This window comes from Dama dama, chromosome 11 (genome assembly GCF_033118175.1).
Source record: "Dama dama isolate Ldn47 chromosome 11, ASM3311817v1, whole genome shotgun sequence".
In the NCBI taxonomy this organism is placed as follows: domain Eukaryota; kingdom Metazoa; phylum Chordata; class Mammalia; order Artiodactyla; family Cervidae; genus Dama; species Dama dama.
In genome coordinates, this window is record NC_083691.1 from 95,672,616 (window position 1) to 95,699,578 (window position 26,963).

The following is a 26,963-nucleotide window of genomic DNA, read 5'->3' on the forward strand; positions in this document are numbered from 1 at the left end:
TGCTTTCCTACTATTTCATTTAAAAATGAGTGGAAATTAAAAATGAAGGTGCTGCAACTGCTAGTAATAAAATCACGAATGATCTGAGAATTCTTGGGTATTCACAATGGCAAATATGTCACTTGAGGCTTACAGTTTGTGATCTTTAGCAGCTTAGAGATGTGTTCAGTTGCTGAGATAAAATAGTAAAGGATGCCCCCAAACCAGTGAAAATGCACATGTTAAGGACCGCCCACAGGCCGACCCCCTCCAGCCTCTATGATGCTTCATTATGGCCACACTCTAGTCTGCTTGGCTGCCGTAAAAAATACTATAGACTGGGAGGCTTAGGAACAACAGACATTCATTTCTCAGTGTTCCAGAGGCTGGGAGTCTGAGACCCGGGGGCCAGCATGGCCGGGTGGGGGTCCCCTTTCCAGATGGCAGATTTCTCACATGGCAGAAGGGGCAAGGGAGCTGTCTGGGGTCTCTTTTATAAGAGCACTGATTCTACCCACTAAGGCTCCTTCCTCAGGACCCAGTCACCTCTCACAGGCCCTACCTCCTAAAAGTATGATGCCAGGAGTTGTTGCTGCTTATCAATCGCTCAGTCGTGTCCGAGTCTTTGCAAGCCCATGGACTGCAACATGCCAGGCTTCCCTGTCCTTCACTATCTCCTAGAGTTTGCTCAAACTCATGTCCATTGAGTCGGTGGTGCCATCCAACCATCTCACCCTCTGTCGTCCCCTTCTCCTCCTGCTGTCAGTCTTTCCCAGCATCAGGGTCTTTTCCAAAGAGTCGGCTCTTCACATCAGGTGGCCAAAGTGTCAGAGCTTCAGCTTCAGCATCAGTCCTCCCAATGAATATTCAGGGTTGGTTTCCTTGAGGACTGACTGCTTTGATCTCTTTGCAGTCCAAGGGACTCTCAAGAGTCTTCTCCAGCACCGCAGTTCAGGTGTTAGCATCCAAATATGTGACTTTGGGGGACAGGAACTCTCTGAGCACAGGAGCCACCTTTGCAGGCTGCTGTTGTCAACCACAGAATAAGGGCTGGACTGTATCTAGGCTCCTCCATGTCAGGGTTTGACTGATAAGACTTTATAGCTGATTTTAATGTCAATGATCCCTTCTGAGTTGTTCAGTCATGAATTGACCTGTGAAGAAGGCACGCTGGCTGGATGACTCTGTCTGCTCAGAATAGAACTGCGTCATCTTGGTGGGGTGACTGTGTCTACCACGGGTGGCTCAGAATTCTGGCTGCCAGAGGCCAGCTGGGAAAAATAAGGGCGTTATGACTTGTTTTGGTTGGACAGGCAAAGCAGGAGGCCCACCAGCAGGGGGGGCTCGTGGGCAACCAGAGTTGGTCCCCACAGGTCTAGGTGACTTCCAAGTTGCTTCCCGTGTCAAGGGGCCCAGACTGCAGCGTCACAAAACTGTTTATTTGCACGAGAGGAGTAAGAGGGGCTGAGAGACACAGTCAATGCTCCCTGAGGACAGGGCCCTTGGCATGCTGGTCAGGCGTGACCTCTGCCAGCCCTTCCCAAGCCCACGGGGCCCTCCCGTGGATCTGACCCCCCCACGCTCTTGTCTCCAGCCCCACGGGGGTCACACCATGTGCCAAATGTCCTGACAGCTGAACCATGACTCCCAAACCCTCCATGGCTCCTCCCCAGCGGCTCAAAGGCTAATACTCCACGTTCACAAGTCTTCATGAGTGTTCCGAGCCAGTCAGTTAATGAGGGCCTCTTGAGAGGTGCTGTCTTCCCCTAAAGAAGTAGCTCTGAGCAAAGGCAGCAGATAAACCCAGGTCTTTCCGTAAGGACACAACAAGAAACAGTAAGCTTTCAAGCAAGCAGCCCAGATGCAATGCTTCCTTGTCTAACTGTGCACAACGCTCGGGAAGATATTCTTTCCATCAGGGGAGATGAACCCCGTGCGGGCCTCCCACTTGCCAGCCGTGAGGTCAAAGGGTGTGTGCTTCAGCAGCTGGACAGGAGGAGAAGGTGGCCACCTCTTGGGAGGCATGCGATATCTCACTTTTTTCCAGAACTCGGTCTTTGCGCACTGGGACTGTTCTGTGAAGTCCCCACTCCACCGGACAGCCCCGTGCTTCTGTTTGATATACTGAATGGACTCCGGCAAGGCCGTGTAGTCGTTGACCTTGCCCAGTTCAATCAGGATGACCTTTATCCCATCCTGGATGAGGGCACTGTAGACTGCAATCTGTTCTTCTGACAGATTCTTTAATAGGTCAAAGCTCAGCTCGTCAGGATCGATAACGATGATCAATCTTCTGCACAGCCTAATATTTTCATCGATGACATTGACCACAGCTGGAAATTAAGAAAGAAGATGTAAAACAGCTCACAATAAAAACAGCCCCACAGGGACTTCCCTGGTGGTCCCGTGATTAAGAATCTGCTTTGCAATGCAGGGGACATGGGTTCAATCCCTGGTCGGGGAACTAAGATCCCAAATGCCTGGAGCAACTAGGCCCATAAGCCACAACTAGGGAATCCATGCGCTTTAACAGAAGATCCCATGTGATCAAATGCAGCAAAATAAATAAATTTTTAAAATAATAATATAATAATAAATGAAAAATAAAACAGCCACTGGTTATGAACTACTCAGAACAAGAATCTTATTATGTCTAACCTTTATTTTTTTTTTTTAAGGTTTCTGTCTTTTTATTTCCCCAAAACAGCATTCCTATGGGAAGTACAGGGCTTACTAGAATTTTCTCCACCTGAATAAATAAATTTTTAGTAAAGAGTTTTCTTTATTGACTAAGATCCATAATATCTAGAGTCCACTGTCTGAATTAACTATTCTGGTGAAAAAGTCTATTATTGTCTGTTTTATAGTAAACAACTGGGATCTTTAAAATTTTCTGGATTAATGCAAAACTTGTTAAGCTCACAGTATATAATTTACTTGCATATGTATAAATATTCAGTATTTGTTATAATTCCCATTTTTATCATGTGTAACTTTGTATATCAAAACTTAGCTAAAGGTCTGGTATTTATTAGGGGATAAATGCTTTTCATTTTTTAAATAACAGACTTTTATAGGATAGGACACATGTACTCAGTTCAAATGTACTAATCTTATTTGTGTTTTCCTCTTGTGCTTCATGGGTATTTAAATGACCAGGACTTACAGGACTAACTTGAAACCAAATAATATATTCTGCTGACTTGGGGAAGGGAGATAAACTTGGTGTCTTTTAGAAACAAAGACCAAGTTTTATATCATCCTCATCCTTAGGATATAAGAACAGGCTGTAACCTCCCCAAGAGCATGTCCTTCTTCTCTTTGGTTTATTTTAATATTTCTAGTGCCTACAACATTGCCTCGCACATGGCAGGGGCTCAATAATTATTTGTTGAAGAAGTGAATGAATGAACTGTTACTGAAACAAGAGCTCTTCTGCATGTTTGTAACAAGCCCTGGATCACACTTTCATTTCTTCATGAAGAAGGATTTCATAACGTGAAAAGATGTGATAAGCTATGGATAGGAGCAGCCTATAAAACCAAGGTACTTAGAAACCTTTTATTTACTTACTTAAGTTTTATTTGTATATTTTTGGCTGTGCTGGGTCTTTGCTGCTGCACGGGTTTTTCTCTAGCTGCAGCAAGTGGGGGCTACTGTCTGGTTGCAGGGCATGGGCTTCTCATTTCGGGGGCTTCTCTTATTGCAGAGCACGGGCACCAGGACACAGGCTCAGTGGCTGTGGCACATGGGCATAGTTGCTCGGTGGCACACGGGATCTTCCCAGACCAGGGATCCAACTGTGTCTCCTACATTGGCAGGCGGGTTCTTTTGCCACTCAGCCAACAGGGCAGCCCTATTAATTTTTTATCAAGTTACTTATTTATTTGGCTCTGCCAGGTCTAAGTTGTGGCACATCGGATATTTGATATTTGTTCTCACATGCAGGACTTTCAGTTGAGACAAACTATTTGATCCTAGAGGAAATCAACCCTGAATATTCATTGAAACGACTGTTGCTGAAGCTGAAGCTCCAATACTCTGGCCACCTGATGCGAAGAGCCATCTCACTAGAAAAGACCCTGATGCTGGGAAAGATAGAAGGCAAAAGGAGAAGGGGACAGCAGAGGATGAGATGGTTAGACAGCATCACCAATTCGATGGACATGAATTTGAGCAAACTCCAAAAGATGGTGGGGACAGAGGAGCCTGGCGTGATGCAGCCCATGGGGTCACAGAGTTGAACACAACCTATTGACTGAATGACAACAACAAGGGGAAGATTGGAGGTGATTGAAGCTCATAAAAACCAGCTTTAAACATGAATTAATTTACATACTCAAACCAACAGAAAACACTCAGTGATTGGTCTCAAGGATTCCACAGCCAATGACCAGTTGTCTGTTTTGGGTCTCTTGGTCAAGGCTAGGTTTCTGTTCGACCGGCTGGTCATACAAATGGGTCAACCATATCCATACCCAGCCAGGAATCACAGTTATCCTGTGATAGGAATGAACCTAAAGAGAGAAAAGAGATTAATCCTAACCTCCTCAGCCTGGGGGCTGTGGGCAGAGGAGGTGAAGGGCTACTTGTGGTTCCATGCAGAAGGCAAGCATACTTCCCACCATTTGTGAAGTGAAGGGAAGAAAGAGATCCCTTTCCATTTTCTTATTATTTTTTTTTTTTTTTGATTGAGTCTCAGCATGAGGGATCTTAGTTCCTGGACCAGGGATCGAACCCATGCCCCCTTGCAGTGGAAGTGAGGGATGCTAACCACTGGATCACCAGGGAATTCTGGTTCCTTTTCATGTTCTTCATTTCTTATTTTTATACCTCACTGAAAACATACCTTGTCCAGGAAACTCATCCCTGCCAAATATAAATAACTTGTATCCACACTGCTTCTCCAGCACCTCAGGAAGAATTTTCAACACCAGTGTGTCCACATCATGACTCTGGCTTTCTCTCTGAGGCTTGGGATATAAAACATAAGCATCATACAGCTTCCCATCTGAAAAGGAAATGGGGCAAGCTTGTGAAATTATTCCTACCAAATTGTGTGTGTGTGAGTCACTTGGTTCTGTCCAACTCTTTGCGATCCCATGGACTATAGCCCACAAGCCTCCTCTGTCCATGGAATTCTCCAGGCAAGAATGCTGGAGTGGGTTGCCATTTCCTCCTCCAGGGGATCTTCCTGACCCAGGGATAAAACCCCTGTCTCCTGCGTTGGCAGGCAGGTTCTTTACCACTGAGCCAGCTGGGACGCCCCCCTAATGCAAGCAGCTCCTCGAAGACATAAAATATTGACAGATAACTAATGAGAGCCTATTGTATGACACAGAGAACTCAACTCATTGCTCTGCGGTGACTTCAACAGGAAGGAAATCCAAAAATCTCCTTGCAGGAGGCCCTTTTGTCCTGTCACTCAGCAAAGCTATATTTCAATTTAACCTTTACATCAGGTGCCTCCAGCCTTAACTCATCTCTGTCTGAAGCACACCTTTCAAATCTTTTGATCACATAATACCTTGCCTAACCTGTTGACTCCTTTCTTAGATTAAAGAAGCTAAAATGAAGAATAAGTAATTCAAGATGACCAGATCTCTTCCCCAGCTTCCCCTTCAGTCAGCTCACAAGCTGACTGTGTGAACAAGAGAGCTTCTAAAGAAAGACTCCAAGGAATCAAGGAGCTTGCCTGCAGTGGGAGATGGTAACCAGCCTGGCCCCCATCTCATAATTAACTAAAATTACTTCTCCTTTTCCCTTTAAAAATGTTCATGGCCAAGCAGAATCTTAGGAGGTAGTTCTGGGACCCTGGTCCACCCTCTCCCAGGTTGCCAGCCTCCTGAATAAAGTAGCCTTTTGTTTTCCAACCAATCCCGGTCTCTCAAGTGGTGGCTTTTGAGAGGTGAGCAGTTGGACCTGAGTTTGGTAACATGCATGTTACTAGGGCTTCTCTGGTGGCTGAGACAGTAAAGAATCTGCCTGCAATGCGGGAGACCCGGGTTCAATCCCTGGATTGGGAAGATCCCCTGGAGAAGGGAATGGCTACCCACTCCAGTATTCTTGCTTGGAGAATTCCATGGATAGAAGAGGCTGGCAGGCTATAGTTCATGGGGTCACAAAGAGTCGGACATGACTGAGCAATTAATACAACACAATAACACGCTACCAATCACAAGTCCAGGGTGTCACCTTTGCTCCTGACCACCAAGCTACAAACTGGAGGTTCCCCTGACCCCTGCCTTGGGTTCAGTTATTTGCTAGAATAACTCACAGACTCAGAGAAACATGTTACCATTAATAACTAGATCACTGACTTATTATAAAAGGATTTTTAAAGGATATGAATCAAAAGGCAGATGAGAAGATGCACGGGGCAAAGGATGGGGAAGGATGCAGAGGCTCAATGCCTTCTCCAGGGCCCTGTTCTCCCCAGGAACTACCTGGTCACCAGCCCAGAAGCTCTCCAAGCCCCATCCTGTAGGGTTTGTATGGAGGCTTTGTTACATAGTCTTGTTTGATGAAATTAAGAAAAGGAAGCTTCACAAAGTTCATCCCTGAGTCTCTATGGGCAACGGGGTCAGATCATATTTTCCAAAAATAGCCCCAGAAATATTTCCAGTCCCACAGGCTCTTTTCAAACTTTGCCACACCCATAAAGAGGAGGATTCTATTTCCCCTCCCTTAGCATTGGGTAAGACTCTGCAGCCGCCTTGATGCATGAACGTGGTAGAACCGACACTAGCAATCCAAGGTCTGAGTCATTTTAAAAAACTATGGGGTGAGAGGGGAGGACTTCCCTGGTGGTCCAGTGGTTGAGAATCCACCTGCCAATGCAGGAGACACGGGTTCAATCCCTGGTCCGGGAATGTTCCACATGCTGCAGGGCATCTCCACCTTTGTGCCTGTGCCCCACAACTGCTGAGCCCGTGCTCCACAACAAGAGAAGCCGCTGCAGTGAGAAGCCTGTGCACTTCAGTGCCCACTCCAGTATCTTGCTGGGAAAATCCCATGGACAGAGGAGCCTGGTGGGCTAGAGTCCACGGGGTTGCAAAGAATTGGACACAACTGAAGCGATGGAGCAGGCATGCGTAAAATATTGATCAGTAACTAACAAGAACCTACTGTATAGTATGGGGACCTCTACTCAGTGCTCTGTGGTGACCTAATGGGAATGAAATCCAAAAAAGCGGGGATCTGTGTATACATACAGCTGATTCACTTTGCTGTGCAGTAGAAATTAACACAACATTGTTGAGCAACTATACGCCAAAAACATATGTTTTTTAAACAGACAATACATAGGACGTACGGACTTTAGCCAAGACCAGCCAGGACTCCTAATAACTGTGAATTAGACACACCTCCCTATGAATCACTTCTGCAGCTTGACTAGCCTGGTTGGACTAAACTTATCAGGAGAAGGACACACTTTCTCTTCTTCACTGGTATTTGCTGCCGCTGACTCCGCATGTTCCCAAATAACCAGAGAACGTCCTCAAAGGGCCCAAAGCTGGGTTCACCTCAAGAGTCTCATCACGCACTGACTGTTGAAAGTCACGCTCAGAGGGGGATCATAGACTGGGCTGGAGGGAATGTAGTCACAAAGGACGCATGCACGCTGCTGACTTAAAGAAGAAGGAGAGAAGCCCTGGCTGACTGTCAGTTCCCGTCTCAAGTCCTCAGCCCACTGGTTCCGATCGTGGTCAGCAGCCTGGTCTGAGCAGAGGGCAGGCTCCCCGAGTCGCTCGTCTGTCCAGCTTCCACCGTGCGGGATGAGACACCACACAATGCCTTTTCCTCTTCCTGCTACGTCTGACTTCACCCGCGGCAGCCTCAGCACACACTCTGCACTCACGGTCCCTGGAATCCCAGTGAGTCAGAGAGACGGAGCTCCGGGGACACCCCAACAGGCCCCTGTCCGTCAACGCATGAAGCATCTCTGTGTCAGAAAAGACAAACGGCTTTGCTGCCCTGAAGCCTCTTCTCAAACGGCTGCAGGAAGATCACGGGCAGAGATGGGCTGACACGGAACAGGATCTACAGGGACCACATCCCAGCTCAGCCCAGCCCACTGCCCACAGCGCTAAACGAGTTTCAGGGCAGACACAGAGAACAGACTTGTGGACAGAGCCGGGGAAGGAGAGTGTGGGATGAACATGGAAACATACACGTTACCATGTATAAAGCAGATGGCCAGTAGGAAACTGCATGTGACACAGGAGGTTCAACCCGTGCTCTGTGACAACCTCGAGGGGTGGGATGGAGTAAGAGGTGGGAGGGAGGTTCGAGAGGGCAGGGATACATGTCTCCCTATGGCTGAGTCATGCTAACTTAGTATGGGAGAAAACAACACAATACTGTAAAGCAATTAACCTCAATGAAAAATAAATTTTTTAAAAAAATCTTAAGAAAAAAGAGCTTCAGGTTGCACTGGTCACACACAGCCGATTTCCACAAGTGAATTTTGCTATCAAAAAAGAATTCGTTGTTTCCCAGGTTGCTCAATGGCTGCTGATTTTGAATTCTGAAATTTCATTTAAACCCCAAGTTAGGACACCTATGCTTTATCAAACCTGTGCACAAGCATGTGTTTTTTTTCTATGCAAAGTAGGCACTTGGTGTGAATATCGCCCTTCTGTGCAACAAGGATTCTTAACAGGTGCCTGGACCCCCGACTCCCCTGAGTTCCCATCAGCATGCAAGTCTGTGGGCCTGACAGTGTGCCTCCGTGGATCTCCGTGCAGAAAGTTGCAGACAGACCTCTCTCAGCCATGTATGCCTTTTTCTATCCAATTAAGAGAGATTAAAGCAGATTTAATGATGATGAAGCTGGAGCTCCAATACTTTGGCCACCTTATGGCCCTGATGCTGGGAAAGATTGAAGGCAAAAGGAGAAGCAGGCGGTAGAGGATGAGACGGTTGGATGGCATCACCAACTCAATGGACATGAGTTTGAGCAAACTCTGGGAGATAGTGAAGGACAGGAAGCCTGGCGTGCTGCAGTCCATGGGGTTGCAAAGAATCAGACTTGACTTGGCGACTGAACAACGGCAAGTACACTCACCTTCTATGGGCCCTGCAGAATGGAAGGAACTTCGATACCAAAGTACAATGTCGATCTTAAACATGTTGTAGATAAACATGGCAGACACCACTGCACCAGTCAAGATGAGAAGCCCTCCTATCAAGTAAGCTCGAAAATCTGGAACTACAAATGACAGCAAAAATAAATAAATAATAATGCTACAAAGAGTCAATTATACACTTTACTTATACGGATCCCATTACATATGCCAAATAGAAATGTATTAAATGTTAATGAGAATAACACAAAGATTTCTTTACAGTTAAATAATAGGTTTTTGTTGTTGCTGTTTAGTCACTCAGTCATGTCTGACTCTCTGCAACCCATGGGCTTGACTGTAACCCACCAGGCTCCTCTGTCCATGGCATTTCCCAGGCAAGAACACTGGAGTGAGTTGCCATTTCCTCCTCCAGGGGATCTTCCCAAGCGAGGGATCAAGCCCACTTCTCCTGCATTGGCAGAAGGATTCTTTACCACTGAGCCTCCTGGGAAGCCCCAAAATCTCTTCACAGTTAAATAATAGGTGTGGGGAGTAGATTAACTTGGTCTTGGCCATGAATCTGAGGAAGAAGTGTGCTCTTGGGAACTTGGAGAGGGAGACTCTGTAGACCCCTAGCTCCAGATGATAGATGCGATACGGCTCTGACTACAGAAGACTGCTCACCTGTCAAAGCACACCTGGCCAGGTAACTCCTTACTCATCACTAGACTCTCCAGAGGCAGAGCCTGAGCACATTTATTGGCAACGTTCTCTGGGTGATTCTGTTGCACGAATTTTTTTAAAAAAGAAAATGATTTTTTTTTTTAATGTGAACTATCTTTAAAGTTGTTATTGAATTTGTTACAGTATTGCTTCTGCTTTATGTGTTGGTTCTTTGGCTGCAAAGCAAGTGAGATTTTAGCTCCCCGACTGGGGTAGAACCCCCACCTCCTGTGTTGGAAGGTGAAGTCTTAATCACTGGACCACTCCGGACATTCCCTGTTGCACATTCTTGATTATTATTATTTTATTATTTTTTTTCTTTCAGTTGCTATTGACAATCTTTACTTATTGTTTTTTAATTTAACTTTTTATTTTATATTGGAGCATAGTTGATGATTGGGCTTCCCAGGTGAAGAACAGGGAAACCAGGCATGCTGCCATTCATGGGGTCAGAAAGAGTCAGACACCGCTTAGCGGCTGAATCACAACAGGTGGCACTAGTGGGAAAGGATCTGCCTGCCAATGCAGGAGACAAGGGGACACGGGTTCGATCCTGGGTGGGAAAAATGCCCTGGAGCAGGAAATGGCAGCCCACTCTAGTAACCTTGCCTGGAAAATTCCATGGACAGAAAAGCCTGGTCATCTACAGTCCGTAAGGCAGCAGAGAGTCAGACAGCACTGAGACGATCTACAGCTGATGAACAATGTTGTATTAGCTTCAGGCACACAGCAAAAGGATTCAGTTACACATACACATGTATCTATTCTTCAAATTCTTTTCCCATTTAGGTTGCTACCTAATACTGAGCACAATCTTGATACTGTTATATTACTGTTAAATCACCTTCCCAGTGACTCAGAATTGAGAGCAGGACCCCCATCATGGGGCTTCCCAGGTGGCATTAGTGGTAAAGAACTCGCCTGCAATGCAGGAGGCATAAGAGATGCGGGTTCGATCCCTGGATCGGGAAGATCCCCTGTAGAAGGAAGTGGCAACCCACTCCAGTATTCTTGCCTGGAGAATCCCACAGACAGAGGAGCCTGGTCGGCTACGGTCCACAGAGTAGCACAGAGTCGGACATGACTGAAGTGACTTAGCATGCATGCACATGCCCCCATCACAGATAAAGAACCACCAGTTGCCACCCTTGGCAACCATCCCCATGGCTGCACAAGACTAGCCGAGGACCAAACTCCAGCCTCATCCCCTGTTGGCCAGCAGCAGCTGGGGTGGCACCTGTCTGCAAGACACCAGCTCAGGAAGGGCGTTTACACTTGTGAGCACCTTGCTGAGCAATTAAGGCAAAAAGCAATGGGCAGATATCCAAGGAGCAGAACCAGTTTCTCTGGAACTCCAAGTCCCTGAAAACATGCTTCTACATATCTGAGAAGAGGAACAGCCCACAGCTTTCGGCCTTACCGTGGCCCAAAGTTGTGCTGCCAAAGAAGGAGGCTCCAGGAGGGAGAGAGTCAGAAAAGAGGAACCAGGAGAGGGGAAGAGAAATTCTCTCCATTCTTAGAATTCACCGCACATCTACCACTTCCTTCATCCTCCCTGGTCCTCTGGTCCCCACTGGAAAGTGTGCGTGTGTAGGGAGTTGGGGAGGGGGCGCGGGGGAGGGGAGCTTATTAAAGAGCCAATCACAAGCTGCCCCAGGCCACACCATGTTGCAAACATTTTGCAAAGAAATCCTTATGCACACTTGTATGTCTTCAAATACACAGCACAATAAAGCATGATAAATAAAAACACCTTCTGTACCCCTGAAATCAATCCACTGATGAAGTCCCAGCCCTGCCAAGTGGAGCTGCTCTGCACGCTGGTGCCCTTGGTCCTGACCTCTTGTCTGAGCCTCTAGCTCCTAACTATTCGATGGATTCTCCCCCTCCTCCCTCCCACCACCCCCGATTTCTTCACCCTTTACCAGCTCTTGGACCAACTGTACCACCTGTCTTTTTGGGAACACTGTGTCTGGGGACCTTCACTGTACATGTCAGGGATATTGGCATTATAAACGATCATGATAAAGAGATCATGCCCACAATATTTATAAGATTCAAAAAGCCCCCAGTAAAGTAGACAGGAGTGATGGCCTGAAATTCTTGGGTTGATCATTCGCTGCATTCAGGAGTGTCGATTCTCTCTGCTCTATAAATGAGCTAAAAGACAATGACATTCAAAAACAGGAAACTAATGAATAAGTTCAAAGGGAGTATTGGCTTTGAAACTGAAATAAGTGGGAAACTCTCTGTTGAGACATCAGGTATCTGAGTGAAAACTCTATTCAAAGTGGGATTTATCATTTGGGTCCACATGGCCACCACCAGCCTCAAGCTGAGATGGTAAGCTGAGAACAAGCAATTAAAAGAAATTTATAGAAGGGCATACCCAATCCAAACAACTCTCTAGAGATCCTACTTCTGATAAACGAAATCAGATTCACACCTATAGGTGTCTTCAAGAAAAATCAGGAAGTCTAATGGAGAAGCTATGATCTTACCCCTGGTTTCAAGTAAACCAAGATGAGGCTTGAATTTAAGTTCCTAAGAATTTAGGGGAAACAAAAAACAGGGTGCACCTGTCCAGAAATACATTGCCTGTGAGATAAGAAATCAGTGTTAACAGGAACAGTGATGAATTCACTAAGTATAGGTCTCTTAACTAACCTAAAACAAAGCAGCCAAAGGACCCTTTCCTTCTCCTGTATGATCAAGCAGGGGTTCACCGCTAGCACCACTCGTTTTGAGCCTCAGAATCCTTCTGAACACAGTGCTTCCATGCAGTCAGGATCTATCAGTCAGCATTGACACAGAAATCTCACTGCTCATCCTCAGGCTAGTTGAGGCAGGTTTCAGTCATAGCCATTTCAGGTCTTGTGCGAGCTTCAAGGTTTCCCACAGTCAGATTCCCCTCTTTCCTCTGGGCTGGACTCTGCGGTACTCTGCCAGCAATTCTACTCCTGATGATGAACCACAGAGAAATGCTTCTACAGGAGCACTGCTGGCAAATCAAAGCCTTCTCTCTTGGGTGAAGCGATCCAAAAACTAAAGAGTTGATATGAATAGAATTATTTTTTTAAAAAGCTGTTTGGTAAACCACAGGCCAGTCTGCTACAGGGTACTTTAAACACTTCCTCTGATTTTTCTCCTGACGATTTCACCCTTCACTATCTACTCTCTGATCCCATTGCCTCCATTAGATAATGAGCACACTCTGCACAGAGCTAACTGCACCATCTGCACACACACGTGGAGGCAAAGTCCAGGCTCCAGCAACTAATGATGTTAGCGATTCACTCCTGCTGATGACACAAGAGAAGAGAAGGGTCCTTCCTGCTCGAATACCTGAATTGAGCCACTATCGATAATATTCCAAAGCTACATGATAACGACATACATTGGCATTTTATATCACATGACTTCTAATAAACAACCCAAAAGCTGAAAATCACAAGCACGTGATTACAGAAGTTGAGCAAATCAGGCGTAATAAAGGGATACCTCTGCTTCCTGGAGTGTCGATGCATAAAATCTCAATGTATGTTCAGAAGGAGCTTTCTAAGGATACTGCAGCCTGACCCCGAGAGCATATTCAGACAGGGTACCAGTTCTTAATTAGATTTCATGTTGAGTTTCCTTACTCAAAACCACCCTGCTGTCTCACAGCAAGCATTTAGTGCTCCTTGCTGCATGCTTCCTTGCCATCATCTGGAACTCTCTGAGCAGTGCACACCCCAGTAGGACCTTACCTGGGAGCCTCAGGATAAAGTAAGCAGCGGACACTCCAGCATGACACACGAAAGGGCGACCATAATCTTCCATTTTCACTTCTAAGAAGGTTATGTTCACTGTGTAAAAAATATGCTCTGGAAAAATAGTGTAGTTTCTATAAAAGAAAAGAGTCCATCATTAATACATACATGAGCTGTCTTTACCCAGCAGATTTTTATGAACTTTTGTCTGGAGAATAAAGTTCTTTCTTGGAGTACACTTGGAACCACTATTTTACCCTGAGAATACCCCGCTGGCTCAATGAAGCAATGGATTATGTAGCTCCAGATGTAATGTGCATTTTCTTTGAGACAGTGACGCAAAAGTGTGCTCCTTCTCGTTAGAGACACCGTCCACAGCCCTAAGGGGTCCTCCCCTGTTCCTCTCCACCCATTCTAACTTATTTACACTGCAACATCCGACACACAATCATCTGTCCTCTGACCTCATTCGCCTTGTTTTCTACCACTCAACTTGAACCATCATCAGTTGGGTTTGTACCACTCCATTAGCTAATGATCACGCACCATCTCCCCCAAGAATCCCCGTGTCACTGTCCACTTCACTGTTTAAGCCTTGAAGGCCCATGGCTCGTGATATAACTAAGTAGGAATGAGATTGATTCCTAGGCCTAGCTGAGAAGAACTGACTGTGATGCTTGAAGCCATACCTGATTATTTTGCCTCCTTTCTCTAAGATGGAAGCAGCACTGGTAGCATGAGCATCTTTTTAAAAAACTATTTTTACTACTGATTGAGTGATTGGCAGCACTGCGGGACATGAGGGATCTTAGTTCCCTGAGCAGGGATGGAACCCGTGCCCCCTTCAGTGGAAGCTTGGAGTCTTAACCACTGGACCACCAGCAAAGTCTCTGAGCATCTTCTCTGACCCAGATGCTTGGCTCTCTGAAACATACCACCAAAAAGAGTGAGGGAGAGGCTGTGAGTCACCTAATAAGCAGTACCAGCACCAATGCCATTTAGATGGAGAAACTCTTGCTAGGTTTTAGAGAAGCCAGGAAAGCAAGACACCCACTCAATTCCTTCCTGGATGCGCTTGGAGTCACCGTAGTAGTCATCCACCAGGGTATTGTTGACCCTCCAGCAGCGTGGGTTTGTGTTGTCCCGCGTGTCTGTTATGTTGCAGTTGACAATGAGCATGGAGCCTGTGCAAACAAGTTCAGAAACACTCAGTGAGATCCCAACCAAGGAGACCTGCTTCAAAAAGGCACCTTGCTTCTGAACCTTGAATAGCTGTCAATTGCCAAAAGTATCCTCCCTGAGGTCAACATCCGTCTACTTTATTCTCTCCCTGGACAGAGATGAGGAGGACATGAGACCGTGCAGGATGTGCATTGCAGAGACAAGAATAAGCGGCCAAACATCACCAAGTTGGGGCCAGTGTTTGTCACAACATCAGGGGCACAGACACTACCTCTGCTCTTAGCAAAGTGAGCAAAGAACATTACAATTTAAAAAGTATTTCACATGTTTTGGTCTTCATATCTAAAACACTCCTACAGAGCAGAAAAGGAGTAGTGCTATTATCCCCGTCTTACAGATGAGAACATCGAGGTCCAGATAGATCAAGTGACTTGCTCAAGGTCACACATCAGAGGAAGGAGCGAGACATGAACTCTGGTTTTCTAATTCCAAATCCAGTCAGATTAAGCACCTTCCATTTCATTTCTAATTTTAAAAGATTTTTATTTTTAAATAATGAATTCCTAGTTCAAGTTTTCTAAATGACTTTTCGGTATCTATGCAGTAAGTGTATCATATTTTTTTCTTCTTAAGCTTGTTTATGCAAAAGATGAATTATCTAACATTAAACAAGCTTGCATTGCTCCATGTAACCCCAGTTTTGCCCTTTACGTACATTGTTAAAGTAAATTTACTAGCAATTTGCTTTACATTTTTCATCTGTGTTTATGAATGATTTGGTCTGAAATTTTCCTTTGTAATAATGTCCTTGTTGGGTTTGGGTGTCAAGGTTTTCCTGACCTTATGAAATGACATAAGGATTATTTCCTCTTTTTCTTCTCTCTTAAACAATTTGTTGAAAATTGGTGTTAATTCTTTATTAAATGTTTTTTAGAATTCACCAGGAAAGCCAAATAAACCCAGATTTCTGTTTGTGGGAAGATTTTAAATTAATTTATATGACTATCTTGCTCTTCCAAGGGCTTATCTTCTCTCTCTTAATTATCTAAGCACAATGACTAAAATTTTCAGACAGGAGAGGAGAACAAAGTTAATTGAGAGTTAATAACAGGTATACTTACCTTGTGTAGGTGTTTATGAAATCCACAAGAGTATTCACATGGTGAGTGATTTGTAAACAAATATCCTAATTGTTATTATTATTATTGAACTTTCCTTGAAAAGTCAAAAGAACTAAAGAACTCTCCTTAAAACGTGTGGGTCCAGAGACTTTTAAGCAGATGGGCTTCCCTGGTGACTCAGATGGTAAAGAATGTGCCTGCCGTGCCAGAGACCTCAGTTTGACTCCTGGGTCGGGAAGATCCCCTGGAGAAGGGAATGGCAGTATTATTGCCTGGAGAATCCCATGGACAGAGGAACCTGGTGGGCTATAGTCCATGGGGTCACAAGGAGTCGGATATGACTGAGAGCACACACGCATCTGATTTCCTGTTTTGCTTTATAGGCTTTCTCATCTCTATCTTTAATGTTTGAGTTTCTCTGAATTTGAGTGACTCAGTTTGCTGGAGCTTCCTCTCCCTTTTTTATTCTGCCCCATTCCTGCCGAACCCTTCGGCCCTTAGCAACTTCAGAGGCTCCGATAAGTTTACTCACCAGGTTTTACTTCAATTGAATTGTTTTTTGGATAAATGATCTTAGGGATTCTTCCTCCATTTCCCACTTTTTCTGCTAAAAAATCATAACCACATGAGATTGTGTTAGAAACATACTCAACTACTTGAATGCAATCATACCATAAAACATGGTACCGAGCAGACCTTCAATGAACATTGGTCAAGAAAAAACAAAACTCATGGTGTGACAAAATATCACTCCATAAATGAATATTTTTCAACCAGGTTGTAATTGAATTGCTAAGGGGAAAATCTGAAGGCTGGGATACCAAGAGAAGTCATGTCACTGTTTTACACATATGACATAAATATAAATGGATGAGATTGTGTGAGAAATTCTCACTGCCTGGTCATCCAACATGCCACTTCCTAAGCAGTGGCAATAAGTGAAGCTCTGACCTGAGTCCTAGACAGAGAGAAATAGTAACCCTAACGGTCTATCACCAATTCCATTCTTCCATTCTCCAAGTCTGCCCTTCTGTATTCTTCACGCCCTTCGTCTCTTGCTGTCCTTCACCTTTTTCATCCCTCTCCCTCACGTTATAACTGTCTTCCTTGTGTTGACTCCCCAACCCTTTGACTTTCTCCATGTCTTTCCTTCTCCGTTTGTCTACCAATATTTAGCAGTTGGGCATCCCAGGTGGCTCAGTGGTAAAGAATTCACCTGCTGAGGCAGGGGATATGGGTTCGGTTCCAGGTCCAGGAAAACCCCACACGCCATGGAGCAACTAAGGTGGTGCGCCACGACTGCTGAGCCTGTGCCCTAGCGGCCGTAACTACCAAAGCCTGCATGTCCTAGAGCCCGCGCTCCACAACAAGAGAAGCCACTGCAATGAGAAGCCTGCACACCACAACTAGAGAGTGGTCCCTCTCCCCATAGCTGGAGAAAAGCCCATGCAGCAGTGAAGCCCCAGTACAGCCAAAATTAAATAAGCGAAAAAATTACCCATCTCATTCGTGAATCGTCTGATTCATCTCTGCCTCTTTTCTGTTCAGACTTCAGGGCTCCATCAGAGCAGCGGTCACGGCTCTTCTCATCATCATGATCTCCCTGCCCAGCACAGGACCTGACCTTGATGACCTTACGGACCCCAGTAAAGGGTCCATACATGACTGTCTGAAGAACCGTCTCCTCCCACTTGCAGACAAGTGCAGATGATCACACCCAGATGATGCTATGGCAGCTTCCCAAGTGGTCTCTAGATCTCAAGACCCTCTTCAACTCCTCCTCAAACCATCTCAGAATTGATCTCGTCCATCACGAGTGCAGCCTTGGGGTTCTGCCCTTGCATGCATTCAAGGGCTCCTCAGTGGCAACTTGGTAAAGCCAGTGTATAATCAGCCCCCTTGACCTTGCCCCTCTTTAACTCCACAACCTCAACTCCCATCACTCCTCAGCTCACAATTCTATATGCCTTAACAAGATTACTCTTAAAGCCAACATGAACTATGATGGTACACATTTCTATGCATTGTCTGAGGCTCTTATTTCTGCCTTTCCTCCCTCTTCTTTACTTCTGTAAATCCTGCTCATCCTTCAAACTTCAGTTGAGAAGATATGTCCTCTTAGAAGCCTTCCAAGACCATTTATATTTGCCACCCTTGCATCTACTTTTGGTTTTTTCCTGTTCCCCCAGACCCTGTCTGTAACTCTCTCTTTGCCACATAACGTTAAGACAATACATTGATATCTCTAGCTCCACTACAACTGGGCTGATAGCTCCTCAGTAGAAGAAAGAATTTTTAAATTTTTCTTATTATCACATTTTAACAAGTTTTGGCACCATAACAGATTACAAGTAAGCGTTTATTGCAAAGATGTGACATATAGATGATTGGACTCAATGATTCCTTAAGGTATTCTTCATTTTGCCTTTGAAATTTCACCTTATAAAGAATTCCCAATGTAAGACTAAAGCATAAGAGTAGTCAGTCATTCAGTTCATCAACTATCTTTCTGAGTTTACCCAAACTCATGTCCATTGAGTTGGTGATGCCATCCAACCATCTGATCCTCTGCTGCCCCCTTCTCCTCTTGCCTTCAATCTTTCCTAGCAAGAGGGTCTTTTCTAATGAGTTGGTTCTTCGCATCAGGTGGCCAAAGTATTGGAGCTTCAGCATCAGTCCTTACAATGAATATTTAGGGTTAATTTCCTTAAGGATTGATTGGTTTGATGTTGTTGTCCAAGAGACTCTCATGAGCCTTCTCTAGCACCACAGCTCGAAAGCATCAAATCTTTGGCACTCTGCCTTCTTTACAGTCCAGCTCTCATCTTTACTGAATATCTGTACTTTTTCAGGCACCCCCATGAGCTTCTCTATAGACACAATCTCATTTAATTTTCACGCATAAACCAGGAGTTTTGAGTCTTCTATTTTTTCAGATGAGAAAATTAAACTGCTCATGCCCTTTTACCCCACTATTCCTAACCTCTGATCCTAATAAAGACATATTTGAGAGCCTGTTAATCCTCAGGAAAAGCAGGATGGGGAAACCCTTCTGCCCAAAACCACTCATCTCGAGCAAACCCAAGAGCAGTCAAGGTGAAGGGTAAGTGCATACTTACTGACAGTCACAGAGATGCTATTGAAAACAGTGTGCTGTTTCTTTGCATGTGTGAGGCTGGCTTGACATTCATAGTTCCCTCTGTCCTCCAACGAGACATTCTTCACTAAAAGCTTTTTTCCCCGAGAAATAAACCGTTCTCCTTCTATCTCTATACAGTCCTAAGGAAAAAAAAAACACTTTTTTTCTATTCAAAGAGTATCTTAGGGTATCAGTTACACTCCTAGTTAGCACCAGTCCATGAACCACAGAGAGACAAGAAATCTATGTGATCTCTAGACCTTAGGTAATTCATAATCTAATTGAAGACATATATATTTATATAGTGAAGCAGCTCAGTCATGTCTGACTCATTGTGACCCCACGGACTATAGCTCACCAGGATCCTCCATCCATGGGATTTTCCAGGCAAGAGTGCTGGAGTGGGTTGCCATTTCCTTCTCCAGGGGATCTTCCCAACCCAAGGATCGAACCTGGGTCTCCTGCCTTGCAGGCAGACAGACATTTTATTGTCTGAGCCACCAGAGAAGCATATATTTATATAAGATACATATATATTATCTCCTGAAGAAGGAAATGGCAACCCACTCCAGTATCCTTGCCTGAAAACTTCCATGGACAGAGGAGCCTGGTGGGTTACAGTCCATGAGGTCGCAAAGAGTCAGCCATGACTGAGCACATCAGTATATATATAAATATATAATATATATCCCCAGAAAATTTGACAAAGAGTATTCTACAGGCTAGAGTGGGTGCTATAAATATGAGTTGAGAGAAGAGAAGCCTGTGTAGACAGGAAGGAAGACTTCATGGGGAAGGATTACACCTGCTCCATAAAGGAGTTTGGTAGGAGGATGTGGTCAAGCAAGAATGTCCTCCACCCACAAGAGCCCAAGTCCCCCAATGCACTGCCATCCAATGGCACCAGGTAAGGCTACAAGCCCAGGTGAATAAGGAATGCCCATTCCATCCATTCTACCTCACAGGCTGTCTTGATGATCCCTACCTCCTAACTCAATTTCTCAAATAGCCTAAAGATCAATGTGGCACTGTACTAAAGTCCTTCTGATTGATTCACCAAGTGAGGACTTGACTGAAAAAATGGGTATCAACAAATGAATGGATAAAGGAGATCTGAGGTATGTATCTGCAACTATCTATCTATATTTCAATATTATTCAGTCATAAAAAAGAATGGAATAATGCCATCTGAAGCAACATGGATGGACTTAGAGATTATCATACTGAATTAAGTAAGTCAGGCAGAGAAAGACAAATATCATATGATATGACTTATATATGGAATCTAAAACATGATACAACTACTTATTTACAAAAACAGACTCAAGATATATGGTTGTCAAAGGAAGGGATGCAGGAATAAATTAGTAGTTTGGGAGTAGCAGATATAAACTACCATATATAAAATAAACAACAAAGACCTACTATACAGCATTGGAAACTATAGCCAACATTTTGTAAGAAACAATAATGGAAAAGAAAAAATATAAAAGGAAGGGGAAAGGACATTCATTGCCACATTCCTGTGAGAGAAGAAAACAGAAACAAACTAAATGAATGTGAAATATATAACAGAGATGATCAACAAAGGCGAAGATTGGTTCTTTGAAAGGATTAACAAAACTGAGAAATCTCTTATGAGACTAATTGAGTGAGAGAGAGAGTGTGTGTGTGAGACAGACACAGATACAGAGAAACACACTGTAGTTGGGATTAAAGGTAAACCTTACTATAGAAGGAGACATTAAAAGCAGATCATTGAAACTGTTTAGCAATTTCATGCCAGATCATCTGTAACATTTAATGAGAAGAACAACTTCCTAGAAAACAAAATCTTACCAAAACCCATTCAAGAATAAGCAAGAAATTTGTATAATTCTATGACTGTTAAATAAATTGAGTCAGTAGATGAAAACATTCCCACAAAGAGAACTTATGACCCAGATGGTTGTACTGGCAAGTGCTAACAGGCAAAGCTGGGGGAAAACTAGTTCAAATATTAAATACTATACTAGCTTGTGCTCCTGCTTGCCAAGGATTATGCCTTATACATTATTATCTACTGATACAGTCAAGAAAGCAGAAGGTTTGAAGGTAAAAACACAAGGTGTAGAAGGGTGAGTATATGATGCCCCATTTCCATAAAAAAGGAAAGACTAGGACATAGGGCGACCTTCTCCAAAAGGACTTATGCCAGCATGCTGAGCCTCTCAGGACGGCTGCTACCAGTATGCTTGTATGGAATTACACAAGGATGATGCAAAGCCTGCAAGGAATTAATGATAGCAGCCAATGGACCCAGGAAATATGGATCAGAACTACTGAGCCCACACACCCCAGAGTCCATGCTCTGCAACAAGAGAAGCCACCGCAGTGAGAAGCCTGAGGACCACACTGAGAATGTATCCCCCTGTAGCCACAACTAGAGAAAAGCCCATGCAGCAGCAAAGACACAGTACAGCCAACAAATAGTTTTTTTTTAAAAAGTAACTTTAACTAAAAAAAGCAAAAAGAAAAAACGAGGTTTTAAAGAACAAGAAGGAAAATATCATTAGGAATTTTTTTTTTTTTTTACCTTATACCACTTTACTGAGTCCAAATAAAAATTGTTTGGGAAGTTGAGATGACATATAAGGATGTCATCTCTTCCGACCTGCAGGATCTGCTTGTACTCGTAAGGCATGTTCAGCTCACTGTTTCCGGAAGCACCACACCAATGTTTTTCAAACACAGTAAGATTGACTTGCATTCTGGGACAGATGTCCGTATCACTGTAAGAAAACAACAGATTGTAACTTCAGGAACTCAAACAGTCACAGAACCAAATGATTCCGTCCATCTCCAAAAATTTCCCAATCCTCTTCCAGGCTCTGTGCCCAACCCTTTACCTCAACAAGACAACATCCATCTCACAAGTCATTCATTACAAAAGGATAAAAAAAGTATTTGGATTGTGGAAACATGGGAGGACATCTTATCCAAATAACCAAAACGAACATCCCCAAGAACAAGCATGTGAACAAGAGGTACTGTCTGTCTGAAAAGAATGCAAACCACTTCCATAGCGTTCCAGCCAAGGAGGCTCAGCCTGAACCGACTGAGGAAGAAATATCTGGCAAACCCAAATTAACAGATACAATACAAAATAATTGCCTATACGCCTTAAGAATGTCAATGTCACACACACACACACACACACACACACACACACAACAGGCTGAAGATCTGTTCTCAATGAAAAGAGACTAAAAATAAACAAGTCCATTCTATTCATCTGAGTCTCTATTGCTGCTAAGTTGCTGCTAAGTCGCTTCAGTCGAGTCCGACTCTGTGCGACCCCATAGATGGCAGCCCACCAGGCTTCCCCGTCCCTGTGATTCTCCAGGCAAGAACACTGGAATGGGTTGCCATTTCCTTCTCCAATCCATGAAAGTGAAAAGTGAAAGTGAAGTCTCTCAGTCATGTCTGACTCTTAGCGACCCTATGGACAGCAGCCTACCAGGCTCCTCCATCCATGGGATTTTCCAGGCAAGAGTACGGGAGTGGGGTGCCATTGCCTTCTCTATGAGTCTCTATTCCTGCCCCACAAATAGTCTCCTGCCCCACAAATAGTTTGATCTGTACCATTTTTCTAGATTCCGTATGCATGCATTAATATACAATATTCATTTTTCTTTTTCTGCCTTCACTTCTGGACATAGGGGAGAAGGAGAGGGTGGGATGAATTGAAAGAGTAACAGTGACATATTCACACTACCATGTGTGAAATAGCTAGCACGAAGCAGCTCTGTAGCACCAGGAGCTCAGCTCGGGGCTCCGTGATGACCAAGAGGGGTGGGATGTGGGGTTGTGGGAGCGAGGCTCAGCGGGGAGGGGACACGTGCATACTTATTGCTGATTCACACTGTTGGCAGCAGAAACCAACACAGAGTGTGCGCGCGCTCAGTTGCTTCAGTCATATCTGACTCCTTGCGACCCCGTGGACTGTAGCCTGCCAGGCTCCTCTGTCCATGGGATTCTACAGGCAAAAATACTGGGGTGGGTTGCCATGCTCTCCTCTTGGGGATTTTCCCTACCCGGGGATCGAACCCGTATCTGCCTGGGTCGTCTCCTGCATTGTGGGTGCATTCTTTACCCACTGAGCCAGCAGGGAAGACCACCAACACAACACTGTAAACCAGTTATCCTCCAATTAAAAAAAAAAAAAAAAAGAGAGCTAAATGCAATGCAATGATCCTGAATTGGATCCTCTACAGGAAAAGGAAGAAAAACATTTATAAAAGTCATCCTTAGAAGATATATAAAAGTAGAATATGAATCAGGGAGTAGATAAAAGTATTGTGTTGGTTAAACTTTCTGAATGTGATAACTATTTGGTGATGATGCAAGAGAATATTCTTGTTGAGAGAAAATAGATATTGAAATGAGAGAAATACATCAGGGTCCCTGATGTCTCAGAAGGTAAAGAATCTGCCTGCAATGCAGGAGACCAGGATTTGATCCCCGGGTCAGGAAGATCCCCTCAAAAAGGGAATGGGAGCCCACTCCAGTATTCTTGCCAGAGGAACCTGACGGGTTCCAGTCCATGGGGTCGCAAAGAGTCAGACACGACTGAGCAAGTAAAACTTTCACTTCTCATATGTATACCTGAATCACTTTGCTCTACACCTGAAACTAACACAACACTGTGAATCAATTATCCTCCAACAAAAATAAAGAAAAATAAAGCCCCAGTTAGAGTAGAAAATGAATAAATCCAGACTGGACAGCCAGACAAATTCATGTGACATAAGATCTCCAACTCCAGTTAATTAATAACCTAAGGAAACGGGAAATCAGACCCCATAAGACATGGGCAGCTGGTCTGCAGAGAGTGAAATTGTGGGGCTGGGCCCACGGGCACTTGGAGGTGTGCCACGGAGTGACAGCGTACCCCGAGTCAGGCACACGGAAATGAGGAGTCTGGCAGGGACCAGAGAGGCATGCGGTCATCTGGAAACACAGACAGGGACCTAGAGACTCTAGGGGCCATGACAGAGGAAGGATGCAGCTGCATTTCTGGGGTACTTCACATGGGACCTGGGGTAATTTTTACTTCAATCCTATCTGACTGGCCTGATTTCCACTTTACAGATAAGAAAGCCAAGGCTCGTGGAGGTCAAATAGTTCATGCAGGTCATACCTGTTGGCAAAGGAGGATAACAAAATGGGACCCTCAGCCAAAATTAGGTCCACAGATGTGTTTTAATTAGGACACACACACAAAGCTTATTGGAAAGTTAACCGCATACACATTCATTCTAATTTCCAGGTTACCTTGACAACTTGGAAGATGTCCTTGAACTGAATGAGTGTGTGTGTTAGTTGCTCAGTTGTGTCTGACTCTTTGCAACCCCAAGGACTATAGCCTGCCAGGCTCCTCTGTCATGGGATTCTCCAGGCAAGAATACTGGAGTGGGTTGCCATTCCCTTCTCCAAGGGATCTTCCCAATGCAGGGATCAGACCCAGGTCTCCTGCATTGCAAGTGGATTCTTTACTGCCTGTGACACCACTGAACTGAATAGATTACTGATTTTGGTGAGGCATATGTTTTCCTGTTCACCGCAGTCCCCGCCAGACTCAATTACCTCCCACCAGACCTGTGTCACTCACTCACATTACTTTCTAGCACAAGCCTTACCTTGAGGTCTGGAACACACCTGATGCTTGGACACTGTTAAATTCCTACAACTGACTCCTTACAAAAAAGGGCTTGAAGGAGGCATATACCTATCTGAATGAGCTGCTGGTCACAAAAACTTTTATTTCAAGAAAGAAGGCAGCAATCATATTGGGATAAATAGGCTTTGTAAGCTGGGCTGACCTTGGGCAGCATTTCAATGAGAAAAGATGCATTTCCTGTTTCAACAGCTGATTTACAAATCTCTTCTGTTTGAAAGCCTGTTCATTGAAACCATCTCCTAACAATCACAAAAACTATATTCTTCTCATTGAGTTTTCTACATTGATTAACAGTTTATTAAGAATTTTTCTAAAAGAATTATACCCATATGTATATACACATATATACACATGGGGTTCCCCGATGGCTCAGTGGTAAGGAATCTGTCTGCCAATGCAGGAGATATGGGTTCAATCCCTGGGTCAGGAAGATCTCCTAGAGAAGGAGATGGCTACCCACTGCAGTATTCTTGCCTAGGAAGAATGGGCTACAGTCCATGGAGTTGCAAAAGAGTTGTACAAAACTTAGCGACTATACACCAACAACAGCATATATACACATACATATATGAGTAAGAGAGAGTTCTATTTTGAATGAGGAACTTACTTTGTAAGACATTGGTAGATCCCAGAGTCCTCCCCTTTCACGGGGAGAAACAAAATCCAGTTTTGGTCCTGGTGAATTCTAGACTGTGTGTTTTTGGATATTGGGATTTTGCTAGGATATTTATACCACATTGCATCTATTTTCCCTGATGTTGGCAGAGAGTAGATGCAATTAAAAGCTGTAGGCTGGTCTACTGATGCCGTCTCTTGCAGAGTCAAGTCCTCACAAGCATCTAGGGAAGGAAAGGGAAAAAATAATCACCCCTGAGAGTGCTGGTGTTGGTTATTATTTGTTTGAACAAACACCTCAATTTTCTCGCTGATTTGAAATTTTATTTAAAAGTTATCTCAGCATGAGAGTTTCCTGAAAACAGTCTGCTGATGTGGAAGTATAACCCAAACTCCTTCCATCTGTCCCTAAGAGGGAATTTACTGAGTCCAATGCTCCCCCCATCCCCAAATCATCTTTCCCATTTGGAATGATTTTCTCGTTCCCTTCTATTCCCTTGAGGCTCAGCTGGTAAAGAATCTGCCTGCAATGTGGGCGATCTGGGTTCAGTCCCTGGGTTGGGAGGATCCCCTGGAGAAGGGAAAGGCTACCCACCCCAGTATTCTGGCCTGGAGAAGTCCATGGACTATATAGTTCATGGGGTTGCAAAGAGTAGGACACGACTGAGCAAATTTCACTTTCTTCACACTTTCTTCTGTTCTAAGACCCTAATTTCTTCATCCTCCTCCTTCAGAGAAAACATTCCTATTCTGAGCCCCATTTGACCTGTTTTTCTTCAGCACTGCTTTCCAGTTAATTCAATCTGTCCCAAATAAAACCTGTAAATATTTTGTCCCACAAAGGATTGTTAAACAACTCCCTCACATTAAAGTTCATTTCTAACACATTGCTTAGTTTTTCTTAAAAGTAATTTGTTTCATTGCTAGTTTCTTTGCTTTTTACCTTGGTCTAAAACGTCCCTTTGACATATAAAACAGAGACATCATCATGTCTTTGTGCGTTTTAACTCGAGTCTTGACTTGCAACTTTGCTCAACTCCTCCCCACTTCAAGTCACTTCAAAGCTCAAAAGTGACATTCGCGCAGGGCATCAGACACTTGGAGCTGAAACCTGCAGTTTCCCCATCCCGCGGGATTCTGCCCGGACCACTGGGGCAAGAGTCACCGCACGCGATGCTCCAGGGCTCGGGCGGGGGCTCTCACAGAGCGGCGGGGAGGCCGGGAGGGAGGACAGCCGCTGAGACCCGAACTAAGCGAACCTACCTGCTCTGATAAAGCGCGGAAGAGCGATGGACCCGACGCAGAGGAGCAAGAACAGCATTCCCCTATCAGCTGCGAGAAATAAAGAGGATGGCGTGGGAAGGGGCGCAGCGGACACGGCGCGCGCTCCTCTGACACAGAGCGTGGGTAGTGAGACCTCTGAATCTCAGAGATTCCAGCCGGGCCACCCACCTTCCCTTCCTCACCAGGAGTCCTCCAACTTTGGCCCCACGTGTACCCGGACGTGTCCCCAAGACTGCTCCCTCCCCTGCCCCGGTCTCGCTCTGAGCGCCCACCTCCAGAATCCGGCATCAGTGGGAGCCTCCACGCCCCGGGAGGCGCCGTGGGGGCCTCGGGGCGGGTCCTTTCTTCCAGGCTGCCCAGTCCTCCCTTGGGGGC

At 44.7% G+C, this 26,963-nt stretch overlaps 1 protein-coding gene across 1 annotated transcript; it reads right to left on the reverse strand.

Moving 5' to 3' along the window:
- Window positions 1–326: 326 nt before the first annotated feature.
- IL1RL2 (interleukin 1 receptor like 2) lies at window positions 327–26,963 on the reverse strand. The gene is made up of 11 exons (XM_061155863.1): window positions 26,861–26,963; window positions 26,568–26,636; window positions 25,297–25,528; window positions 21,543–21,738; window positions 18,948–19,107; window positions 16,361–16,435; window positions 14,580–14,709; window positions 13,523–13,659; window positions 9,050–9,193; window positions 4,829–4,990; window positions 327–2,312 (listed from the first exon to the last, which is right to left on the reverse strand). The coding sequence occupies exons 1-11, from the start codon at window positions 26,874–26,876 to the stop codon at window positions 1,858–1,860; spliced, it is 1,776 nt and encodes a 591-aa protein (XP_061011846.1). The 5' UTR covers window positions 26,877–26,963; the 3' UTR covers window positions 327–1,857.

What these genes read in the sequence shown, in the direction of transcription:
- IL1RL2 (XM_061155863.1), bottom strand. An exon ending in ACTCAGTAAAGTGGTATAAG is followed by an intron (nt 19,108 to 21,542) that starts GTAAAAAAAAAA and finishes TTTTTTCCTTAG; the next exon opens with GACTGTATAGAGATAGAAGG. An exon ending in CGCATCCAGGAAGGAATTGA is followed by an intron (nt 13,660 to 14,579) that starts GTGGGTGTCTTG and finishes TTTCTTTTATAG; the next exon opens with AAACTACACTATTTTTCCAG.